General features: G+C 44.4%; 1 protein-coding gene across 1 annotated transcript in view; it reads left to right on the top strand.

Annotated features, from left to right (window-relative positions):
• The first annotated feature begins 678 nt into the window (after positions 1–678).
• The window catches only part of CREBL2 (cAMP responsive element binding protein like 2), a 38,282-nt gene continuing 26,185 nt past the window's right edge, over positions 679–12,775 (top strand). Inside the window, exon 1 of the mRNA XM_074936259.1 lies at positions 679–802. Coding sequence (XP_074792360.1) covers positions 788–802 — 15 coding nt within the window. The 5' untranslated portion in view covers positions 679–787. The remainder of the gene's footprint in view (positions 803–12,775) is intronic.

Raw genomic sequence — 12,775 nt, 5'->3', positions numbered from 1 at the left:
TCAGTGAGGCCCCGGGAGCAAGTGTGTGTGTGTGCGTGTGTACGTGGAGGGGCGATTGCTGGAGAGGAAGGGATGTGGTTTGCAGTGTCACAGCTTCACTTGGATTGAATGTTTAATTCCCAGGTGCTTTGTGGTGCAGGGAGGTGGCGCCAGGAGATGCCACCCATTAGCTCAGCGGTGCTCTGCAGCCATTCCTGCTGGAGGCTCCCCTCTCTTCACCAAGATAGCTGCCGCAGACATACAGCGACCTGGTATCTGCCCGATTTAGACCGGCAAGCCCTGTACGGGCCGGTCCCCGTCGCTGGCTTCTGGGAAACGTAGTTTTCATTTTGGCGGCTCCTCCTCCTACCTTATCAGCTCCCCTACGGCTCAAAACTACCACGGCCAGGGTGCGCCGCGCCACGCAGCGTCCGCCCGGCGCCTGGCCCCACGGGAGCTGCAGTTCTCCGGCCGAGCGGCCTGCCCAGACTGCGGAGGCTGCCGGAGGAAAACAAAACTCCAATTCCCAGGATGCACCCGCCCAGCGCTCCCCCCGCCCGCCGCTGAGGGGAGCAGCGGGGCGGGGCTGGAAAGAAAGCCAGCAAGCGCGCGGCGCGCGATGGAGCGGGCTGGGGCCTGTTCCTGGGCGGGGCGAGGAGCTGTGTCGGCTGCCCTGGCGCCGCTGTGACCGGCCAGCCCGGGGCGGACTCTGCTGGCGCGGGCCCTCGGCTGTTCGTGCGGCGGCTGCCTGGGCCGCGGGCGGGCGGGCGAGCGAGCGGCTGCTCCGGGGCCAGGCCTGGCGGCTCCCATGGATGACAGCAAGGTGGGCCGGGCGCGGCTGACGCGTGGCGGTGTGAGCCTGGGGACCCCCCCACCCCTTCTCCCGGCCCGCGGCCCGCCCCCTCCCGCCAGCCCGGGGCGGCCGCCGGGGCCCGGCAGCGGCCCCGCCTCGTGCTTCGGTTCGCGTGGCTGTTCAGTGGGTCTGGCCAAACGTCGGTGTGACAGTGAACTGCCCCCCCCCCCCGCAACTAGGCCCTGAATCTGTGACACCCCCCCCCGTACCCGCCCCCGTCGGGCCCGAGGAGGAGCAAGGCGGGCGAGGTGACGCAGCATCACGCGGGGGCTGCGGGTGGTGGGAAGAAGCTGGTTTACTGTTTTTACACTGGTCTCTAGCCATTTTCAGCGGGCATTTGTAGCCGTGAATATTGGGAAAAGGGGGTCGATCTCTCCTGCTTGGCGTGCTCACCCTCACTGGAGGTGTGAGGAAGGCCTCCCCCTTTCTCCACCCCTACCCACCGTGCGCTGCACTGCACAATTCTTGCTTTCTAATCTACCTGTAAACGCTTTGGATATGGGCCACTAGTACCGGACCAGTGGCCTGATGGGGTATGGTTAATCCTGGGTTCCTGTGATGATCTGTCTTTTCAATGTAAACAATTCAATTATAATAAAGGCAAGGTACTGTAGTAGCAAATTAAAGAAGGTAGAGGTGTCAGAAAATAGGGAGAATTGTTATTCCCTTCCCTTTCTGTGTGGCACGCTCATAAAAACATGATGATGACTCTGGAGAGTGAGATCTTTCAGTTACACACAGCAAATATCGCTAGGGTGACCAGATGCCCCGATTTTATGGGGACAGTCCTGGTGCTTGGGGCTTTTTCTTATATAGGTTCCTATTACTCTCCTGTCCTGATTTTTCACACTTGCTGGCTAGGCACCCTAAATACTGCAGAAACAGTGGCACAAATTTGTCCTTCACTTGCTAGTGCCACTGTGCCTCAGACCTGCGCTAGAGAGCAATTGCTAGGATGAGAGACTAGTTTAGTCTCTGTTCCCATTCAATCTTTAGTTTTTCACCTGAGATGGCCAGCAGAATATTGGTGTTTTGATTCGTTTGCGTGCTGGCTGTGATAGTTTTGAGCCATAGACACTTGTTCTCTAACTTCTCTAACTCTAACTTGCTGTTAGGCTACCAAAAAGTTTTGTCGGGCACTTGCTAAACTCTGACCGGGGTTGGGTTAAAGCCAGTAATGTAGAAATGAAAGGCACATATCCCATTATGAATTCTGGGACCATCCAGTTCTTTTCTTATTACTACCTGTGCTAATCTGTCTTAATTGCATCAGAAAACAGCATAGTATCACTTCTTTTAAAAACACATATGTATATTATAAGATACAACTGTGATGTTCTGATCAGGACAGCCAGAACTGTAAGCCGCTGTGTTACCAGGTGAGAGCTTTGCTGGGGATTAGACTGTGTGTTCACTGCCAGACCATTCTGTCTGCTTCACCACCAAACTCCTGCCAGTCTAAATCTTGACTTGCAGGTAACATACAGTGAACCCAGATTCTCCCAGAGATGTGTCTCTGGAGTGTCTAGTCTCTCTCACTGAACACAAAAAAATTACTAAATTTGCTGCCCCCAGAGAGACAGAGCTAGCTGAAGAGTCACACGTTACTTTAATACCCAGCATGAAGGTGGTTTTTAATAAAATAAGAATAGATTTATTAACAAAGAACAGAGATTTAAGTGATATTAAGCACAAGAAAGAGACAAGTATACAGTAGTTATAAACAAAACAAAACGCTTTCTCATGACTTAAATTTAATTGTAGCAAGTTATGATCTTTGCCTCAGCAATTTTCTTTCTTACATCAAGTCACCAATATCTCTAGCCGTCCAGGCTGGGGGTCCAAGTTTCACAGATTCAGAGGTTGCTGTACCCAGTGTCCCCTGAGTGATGGATAACTAAAATGTCTTTTTGCTCCTCTTATAGTATCCAAAGACCATTGTGTCTGCCTCAAGATTCCTGGGTGCAAATTCTGGGCCCCCTTGTACTTGCTAAGATGCTGCTTGTTGATTTGAATGCTTTGTTTACTTTGTATGTGAATGTGCTTTCACTGTCCCTTCCTTGTAATGAAGCTGGTTACACAGATGAATCCACATTCCTTTGTCCAGGACAGATTGGATTTATGCACTGCCTCCAGCCTGCGTTTTAAGAACATATTTCCAGCACATACACAATTGTTTGTTAGGGCTGTCGGTTAATTGCAGTTAACGCATGCGATTAACTACGAAAATTAATCGCGATTACTAAAATTATTTGTGACTAATCGCAGTTTTAGTTGCACTGTTAAACAATAGAATTCCAGTTGAAATTTATTAAATGTTTTTGGATATTTTTCTACATTTTCAAATATATTGACTTCAATTACAACACAGAGTACGAAGTGTATAGTGCTCGCTTTATATTATTATTTTTATTGCAAATATTTGCACTGTAAAAATGATAAACAAAAGATAGTATTTTTCAATTCACTTCATACAAGTACTGTAGTGCAATCTCTTTATCATGAAAGTGCAACTTACAAATGTAGATTTTGTTGTTGTTGCATAACTGCGCTCAAAAACAAAACAGTGTAAAACTTGATAGCCGACAAGTCCACTCAATCCTACTTCTTGTTCAGCCAATCACTAAGACAAACAAGTTTGTTTACATTTACGGGAGATAATGCTGCCAGCTTCTTGTTTACAATGTCACCTGAAAATGTACATGGCACTTCTGAAGCCAGCATTGCAGGGTATTTACATGCCAGATATGCTAAACATTCGTATGCCCCCTTCATGCTTCGGCCACCATTCCAGAAGACTTGCTTCCATGCAAATGACGCTCGTTTAAAAAAAATGCATTAATTAAATTCGTGACTGAACTCCTTGGGTGACAATTGTATGCCTCCTGCTCTGTTTTACCCACATTCCTCCATATATTTCATGTTACAGCAGTGTCAGATGATGACCCAGCGCATGTTGTTCCATTTTAAGAACACTTTCACAGCAGATCTGACAAAATGCAAAGAAGGTACCAATGTGAGATTTCTAAGGATAGATACAGCACTCAACCCAAGGTTTAAGAATCTGTAGTGCCTTCCAAAATCTGAGAGGGACGAGGTGTGGAGCATGCTTTCAGATGTCTTAAAAGATCAACACTCCAAAGCAGAAACTACCGAACCCGAACCACCAAAAAAGAAAGTCCATCTTCTGCTGGTGTCATCTGACTCAGATGATGAAAATGAACATGCATTGGTCCGCACTGTTTTGAATCGTTATCGAGCAGAATCCGTCATCAGCATGGGCTCGTGTCCTCTGGGATGGTGATTGAAGCATGAAGAGACATATGAATTTTTAGCGCATCTGGCATGTAAATATTGTGCGATGTTGGCTACGACAGGTGACGTAAACAAGAAGCGGACAGCATTATCTCCTGCAAATATAAACAAACTTGATTGTCTGAGCGATTGGCTGAATAAGAAATAGGACTGAGTGGACTTGTAGGCTATCAAGTTTTACACTGTTTTGTTTTTGAATGTAGTTTTTTTAATACATAATTCTACATTTGTAAGTTCAACTTTCATGATAAAGAGGTTGCACTACAGTACTTGTAATGGGGGAATTGGAAAAATACTATTTCTTTTGGGTTTTTTTACAGTGCAAATATGTGTATATCAAAATACAAATATAAAGCGAGCACTGTAAATTTTGTATTGTTTGTAATAAATATTAAAATGTATATATGTATATAAATGTATAATGTATATTATATAAATGTATATAAAAATATTTGAAAATGTAGAAAACATCAAAAATATTTAAATAAATGATATTCTGTTATTGTTTAACAGTGCGATTAATCACGATTAATTTTTTTAATCGCTTGACAAGTATACATAACCAGTACATACATCAAAGTGATGGTTTTCAGAACCAGTGTGTCACTGGTTTACATATGAATTCCTTACAATGTGCCTTTTAGACTCGTATAACAACAGCATGTTAGGGGAAATGAGTGTGTCAGGCCTTGTGAGTTACGGTATGCTAGGCCCTGTGCCAGTGGGCATTCAGGGAGTCTAAGTATGTCTACGCTACGAAATTGCTCTGATTTTACAGAATTCAATTTTTGGTAACAGATTGTATAAAGTCGAGTGCATGCGTCCACACTAAGCACATTAACTTGGCAGTGTGTGTCCACAGTACTGTGGCAAGCGTCGACATTCCGAGTGGTGCACTGTTGGTAGATATCCCACAGTTCCCGCAGTCCCTGCTGCCCATTGGAATTCTGGGCCGAGCTCCCAATGCCTGATGGGGCCAAAAATTTGTCACTGGTGGTTGTGGGTAAATGTCATCAGTCAACTCTCCCTCCATGAAAGCAACGTCAGACAATCGTTTCAAGCCCTTTTCCCTGGATTCCCCGAGCAGACGCCATAGCACGGCAAGCGTGGAGCCCTTTCAGCTCACCGCAGCAGTTGTGATCATTGTGAACACCTCACACATTATGGTGCAGTTTATACAGAACCAGAACCTGAAAAACCATGCAAGGAGGCGACGGTAATGCAGTGACTCGAGTGCTGAGGACATGGACACAGATTTCTCTAAAACCGCGGTCCCCGGCAATTTGGAGATCATGGTGTTAATGGGGTAGGCTCATGCCATGGAACGCCGATTGTGGGCCTGGGAAACAACCACAGACTGGTGGGACTGCATACTGTTGCAGGTTTGGGATGGTTCCCAGTGGCTCCGAAACTTTCACATGCATAAGGGCACTTTCATGGAACCTTGTGACTTGCTTTCGCCTGCCCTGAAGCGCAAGAATACCAAGATGAGAGCAGCCCTCACAGTTGAGAAGCGAGTGGCGATAGCCCTGTGGAAGCTTGCAACGCCAGACAGCTACTGGTCAGTCGGTAATCAATTTGGAGTGGGCAAATCTACTGTGGGAGTTGCTGTGTTGCAAGTAGCCAATGCTATCATTGAGCTGCCTCTATCAAAGGTAGGGACTCTGGGAAATGTGCACGTCATAGTAGATGGCTTTGCTGCAATGGTATTCCCTAACTGTGGTGGGGCTATAGACGGAATGCATATCCCTATCTTGGGACCGGACCTGTTACACCAATAAAATAAAAACCAGCAGGATCTTATTAAAGGCGATAAGACAAAATGTCACACTTATTGTGAATACAAAAAGAATCATAGTAGGCAGTCAGTTACAGCTGTAACATTTCATTCAGTTTCACATTCATTCACACGTTCGTTCATACACACACAGGTTCTGCAGCTGCTGTATAGTTACCAGTCCTGAATGTAGCTTGAGTTTGTGGCTTGGGTTTGTAGCTTGTGGTGGCTAACTGTCCAGGAAAGCGGGGCACAAGGAAGAGCTGGGTTTATGTTGGGAATGCACCGATGCCTTTCCATGTTGGCAGCAGAATGTTACCCTTCAAAGTTTTCCATCTCACCCATCCTTTTTGTAGGCTTTAGTTTGAATCTAGAGTCTATAGGTCTTGCTGTGTCACGCTGCCTCTGGGTCCAGTGTGATTGATCACCCGTCTATTGCAGACATGACTTTCAGCCTAGGACCTGGCTTTGATGTTTCTTCAATTGTACTTTTGTTCTTTTCTTTTGAGGGTGGACTCCTCTTACTTTGTCAGCGCTGTTGTCTGCATCTTCAGCCATTGGGTGTTTACACTTTATTTCATCAGGACAGGCTGGGGCTGGAGGTTGATTCCATCATCCATCCATACCTCATTCACACATTAAACTAATAAGATTACAGCAGGGTTTTGCAAAAATGAAGGTTGCAGCAAGGTTTTACAAAATGAAGTGGGCATTTTAAAATGGAGTTTGGGACAAGTTAAAATGGAGTTTGAGTTACAATATGGACAAGTGTAAGGAATAGCAAACAGTGAACAGAAATTACAATAGAGACAAGTATAATGACAAACAGTGAGCAGAAGTTACAATGTTGAAACAGTGTAAGTTTCAGCAATTTAAGCAGCAATTGGATTGAAAGTGAAACTCAATTAGCCAGTTATTGGGGTAACTGGTTTTATGAGTGAATGTTGTTTCATTCATAAAACTTTGCTTATGAAGTTATATTAATAAAGTGAACAATTAAAAACAATTTCATTGATCAGTTCTACAGACCACCAGGGCAGCCAGTACATAAACCGCAAGGGGTACTTTTCAATGGTGCTGCAAGCACTGGTGGATCACAAGGGACGTTCACCAACATAAACGTGGAATGTCCGGGAAAGGTGCATGGTGCTCGCGTCTTTAGGAACTCTGGTCTGTTTAAATGGCTTCAGGAAGGGATTTACTTCCCAGACCGGAAAATAACTGTTGTGGATGTTGAAATGCCTATAGTTATCCTTGGGGACCCAGCCTACCCCTTAATGCCATGGCTCATGAAGCTGTACACAGGCACCCTGGATAGTAGTAAGGAGCTGTTCAACTGTAGGCTGAGCAAGTGCAGAATGGTGGTAGAGTGTGCATTTGGACGTTTAAAGAGTTGCTGGTGCAGTTTACTGACTTGCTCAGACCTCAGCGAAACCAATATTCCCATTGTTATTGCTGCTTGCTGTGTGCTCCACAATCTCTGTGAGAGCAAGGGGGAGACGTTTATGGCGGGGTAGGAGGTTGAGGCAAATCGCCTGGCCGCTGAATATGCACAGCCAGACACCAGGGTGATTAGAAGAGCACAGCAGGAAGCGGTGCGCACCAGAGAAGCTTTGAAAACCAGTTTCATGACTGGCCAGGGTACCATGTGATACTTCTGTCTGTTCCTCCTTGATGAAAACCCGCCCCCTTGATTGCCTCTAAATTCCCTGTAAGCCACCCACCCGCCCTCCCCCCTTCAATCACAGCTTACTTGCAAAGGAAATAAAGTCACTATCATTTAAAAACCAGGTATTCTTTATTAACTGATTATAAAAATAGGGAGATAACTCACAAGGTAGCCCGGGTGGGGTGTGGGAGGAGGTAGGAGAGAAGGAAAAGGCCACTTCAAAACTTGTTGAATGACAGCCTTCTGTTGCTTTGGCTCTCCACTGGGGTGGAGTGGTTGGGTGCCCGGAGCCACCGCCTCCTCCCTCCCCACGTTCTTGGACATCTGGGCGAGGAGGCTATGGAAATTGGGGAAGAGGGAGGGCGGTTAAACGGGCTGTAGCGGCAGTCTGTGATCCTGCTGCCGTTCCTGAACCTCCACCAGATGCCGGAGCATGTCCATTTGATCCCGCGGTAGCCCCAGCCTTGCATCCTGCCTCCTCTGATCTTCCTGCTGCCACCTCTCATCTCAATTGTCCCTCCTGTCCTCACGTTCATTGGCTGCTTTCCTGTACTGTGCTACTGTGTCCCTCCACACATTCTGCCGAGCTTTGTCAGTGCTGGATGACTGCATGAGGTCAGAGAACATTTCATCGCACATGTGTGTTTTTTTTTTTTTTTTTTTTTTGCCGCCTTATCTGAGATAGCCTTTGGGACGGAGGAGGGAGGCTTGAAACATTTGCAGCTGCGGGAGGAAAAAAACGGAGTGAAGTATTTAAAAAGATACATTTTTACAGAACAATGGCTATACTCTTTCACGGTGAACAACGCTATTCACATTACATAGCACATGTGGTTTTGGTACAAGGTCGCATTTTGCATCTTATATTGAGTGCCTGCGGCTTTGGTGTCAGAGATCACACACGCAGTGCCGGGCAACAGGATTCGGCTTGCAGGCGGCCATGGTAAGCCATAGACTTTCGGCTTCTGCAGCCTTCATAACAGCAGCCCCCTCCTTTCCCATACCAAGCAAAGCCCGTTGAATTGGCCAGTTAGTGCTGCGGTTTTCATGTTAACGTGCAGCAGCAGAAACCAAACTAACCCCTTCCCCCCATCCAATTCTCTGGGATGATCACTTTTCCCTTCCCCCCACCGCCTGGCTGGTATCAGGGAAGATCCCTGCTAGCCAAACGCAAACAGCTCAGCGCCAGTGGTGCCCTCCTCCCCCCCCTCCCCCCAGCTTGGCTAACTGCAAGGAGGATTTCTTTTCAGCCACAGGCAAACAGCCCGGCAGGAACGGCCACCTCTAACAGGTCCCCTTAATTAAATTCCCATATTTCAACCAGGTTACCATGAACGATATCACTCTCCTGAGGATAACACAGAGAGATAAAGAATGGATGTTGCTTGAATGCCAGCAAACACCGGGAGCATACGCTGCCAGGTTTTGTCATGCAGTGATACCAGACTACTTGCTACTAGCATGGCTTGGTAAAGTGTCCTACCATGGAGGACGGAGAAGGGCTGCTCTCCCCAGAAACCTTCTGCAAAGGCTTTTAGAGTACCTCCAGGAGAGCTTCATGGAGATGTCCCTGGAGGATTTCTGCTCCATCCCCAGACACGTTAACCGTCTTTTTCAGTAGCTGTACTGGCCACAAATGCATCCCAAGTCCTCAGGGCAAGTTAATAATTAAAAAACGCTTGCTTTTAAAACATGTATAGTTTTAAAACATGTATAAATAAACGCTTGCTTTTAAAACATGTATAATGTAGACTTAGGGTCACAACTACAGCTAAGTTATTTTAGAAGTTGATAAATATGTTGTTTCACTAAGGGTTTCATGTTAAGCTTTTAATAGTATATACTATTTTGCCCTGTTAGACCTTGATTTTGCAAGCTACTCCGCATGGGTGCACTGTCATTGAAACCAGCAGGGTTCTGTGTGGGTGCAAGGGTCTGCCTGTGTGAAGCTGTGTATGGGATCAGGACTGTAGTTTAGAGGGCCATGAGGGTTTTGGTCCTTGACGCATTTAACGCAAAATGGTGTTGCTGGAATTTATTTTTTTTTCCTGGAAAATCTTTTCTTATGTCCTGCCACAGAATTAACTCACAAAGGCTTGAAGATCTTTGAGATTTGTGGTATATTTAAAATTTTTAGCTTTAAGTGTATTTTGTGAGGTGTCAAGATTGTCACATGATAAACAACATACACATTAATTTGGTTTCTTTGAAAGGGCTACTGGCCATATTCACTAAACAAACTGAATTTTAGTACCCCATAAATAAGAAGATCTTAGCTGAAGTTAAATGTATCGAGAATTTTCCTGGAAGAAATTTCTGCTTGTGGAGGAGGAAAGCAAATATATGGTGGCTTCTCTACCACTCCTACCTTCAGATTAAAATACACTTTCCTGGTATTACTTTCTATGTAAACACTCCAATACTTGCAGTGGGGATGTTTAACAATTTTAAATGGAAGGGGAAGTGCTATCCATAAGAGATTATCTCTAGGATCTAATCCTGGGAAGTGTCAAGCACCAACAATTTCATCTGAAAAGGATAAGAATTGAATGGGAACAGAGACTGAACAAGTATTTTCAGACATTACTTGTATTACTGAATTTGTGCACCCGACTTAGAAAGGTTTTATTGTCAAAACGCTCTTAAAGGGCTCCGACGCCCTTAGCAACAACTCTTCACATTGCAGGTTAGTCAGAACCATTGGTGGCTAAATTCAGTGGTTCCCATCTTGTGTTGGGGAGGGTTCTCACTGAATTGTACAGCTGGAGACTGCTGTGTCAATGTGGGACAGGCACTGTAATAGTACCTGATCATATTAGGTGTGCAGTTTGATGTGGTTCAAGGCCAGCATAGTTTGATCTCTGTAATCTGCTAAAAGTTCCACTGACTCATGTTTTCCTACTTGTTGCAGGGGCTGAAGTAGGTGATTTTAGAGGTTCACTTCCAGCCTTATCTGTGGTATGAACAACTATGCCTGGAAAAGGAATTTCCTTATAAAAGCTGAGATGATAAAGTTGCATTAGCATGGGAGTAGGCATGTTATAGCTGCATCCACCAGAGTTCAGTCATTCTGTTTGGTAAATTATGTTTTCAGTGCCCTGACTCTGTGTGTATTAGGGATGTAAAAGGTTAACTGGTAAGCATTAGGCTTACTGTTAACCGACCGTAACCGTTAACCCTGGAGGGACGCTGGCCAGAGTAGCCCTAGCAGCGCTATGTGCCGGCCGGCCAGAGGGATCCCAGCCCCGGCCGCGCCCTGCTGGCCAGCTAGAGGGATCCCAGCTGGCTAGCCAAGGGGACCCCAGCCCCGGCCTTGCTGCGCCAGCCGGGTTGGCAGCACCCCAGCCTTGGCTGCGCTGTCCATCTGGAGGGACCTCAGTTAACGGTTGACTGGTTAAATAATATAATTTTATACTGTTTAACTGGTTAACTTTTTTAATGGATATTTACATCCCGTGTGTATATATGTGTGTGTGTGTATATATGAAATAGAATGTATGTATATAGGCTCAAATTCGGGAGTTAAGCAAAAATACTTCCTAGTTTACAGTTGTGTTTATAAGTGATAAAAGATTAAAACCTAATACCTTTAGATGCCTATAAGGTGCCACAGGACTCTTTGCCACTTTTACAGATCCAGACTAATATGGCTACCCCTCTGATACTTAATACCTTAAGATGTATTTTATGCTTCATGTTTGACAACAAATATGATTTAAAATAGGAAACTCTGGAAGTAATCAAAGGGAGAGGCATAGTGGTCTAAATATCAAGTCTGGAAAATGTGTGCTCCATGGCATCTCCTGTTCAGCTGCAATTCAGTGTCCAGTGTATAATAATGGTATTCGATTACATTTTCTGGTGGGTGGATAAGGCAGTATCCAAATGTTGGTGGGCCAAAGGACCGTTCAGGTGTTAGCTGTCCAGTGATCCTGCCACCGAAGAGGTTGCAACCTTTCAAAAGTGGTGTGCCAGATTGTATTTATTAAACTCAAAATATTCCATTGAAATCCTGTAAACAAATAGTTATACGAATACACTGTAATGCTTGTATAACAGCATGATATTAGTATTAATTATATTAAAACTATGAAATTAAAATTAGAAGTTAAACTCATGAGAAAAGAATGGACATCTAATCTTTTTTTATTGCCTGAACTTTTGACATTAGATCTCGTCTCCCTCCCTCCCCCCACCCGAAAAGATTGTGCAGCTGCAATCAAGTTAACTAATGAAAGCATGTCAATTACTGATTGGTTTTGCATAAGAGTCTAATTAAAAGTGTACCACTGTAAGTTGAAGTGTATCAATATATCCTAGCTCCAACATATTTAAATGCAAATGAAAAGTTTCTAAATTAAATACATGGCATGTCAGTAAATAGAGGGAAAGTAAACTGAAGTGTCTCTGTCAGGGTGGATTTGATTTAAATCATGATTTAAATCACTAGTCAGGAAGTCTTGATTTAATCATTGTTTTCTACATAAAAGTGCGTTCTTGTTGGTTGTTATACCCTTAATACATATTGTTCGTAACTCAGAGATAGATGTAGATTTCATTTTTAGAAGGTACACACTATACATTTTCAAACAGTGATTTATTTTGAAAACTTTTCACATTAGTTTTACAGCTATATCAGAAAATGAATGATTGTTTGGTTATTTCATTTACCAAAGGTAATTGAAGCAGATATTTATGAAGTCATTGGGCGGTGAACTATCTCCAATGCAACAGATTAATCATTAATATTTGGAGGATTTTCTTACCATGCTGTATTAGGAGAAGAACATCATCAGACAGACATTTAAATGGTTTTATTTAACTAAAACAACAATGTTAAGTATTCTGCTTTTTTTCTTCAGCAGCAAATATATAATATTTTAACAAAACAAGCATATGTCCCTCGCTTCTCACATTTATCTCTAGACTTCTTCTCCTTGTCCAGATCTATTCCGTCCCCAATAATCTTCTATGCATTGAACGTTTTGAAACTTTGCACTTTTAGAGAGAGGCAAGGGATTGACTCTGTGTACACAAATTTGCAGAGGGACAACAGAGTCGAGGTCTGTTATTTCTCACCTCTCTATATTATTCATTTATTTTAAAACATTTTTGCTGTTAACAAGCATGTTACCTCTGGAGACACAAATCCACCGTTTGAGAAATGCAAAACGAATCATCT

The sequence above is a fragment of the Natator depressus genome, chromosome 1 (assembly GCF_965152275.1).
Source record: "Natator depressus isolate rNatDep1 chromosome 1, rNatDep2.hap1, whole genome shotgun sequence".
Classification (NCBI taxonomy): domain Eukaryota; kingdom Metazoa; phylum Chordata; order Testudines; family Cheloniidae; genus Natator; species Natator depressus.
The sequence above is the reverse complement of the archived record's forward strand: the minus strand, read 5'-3'. Positions and strand labels throughout refer to the sequence as shown.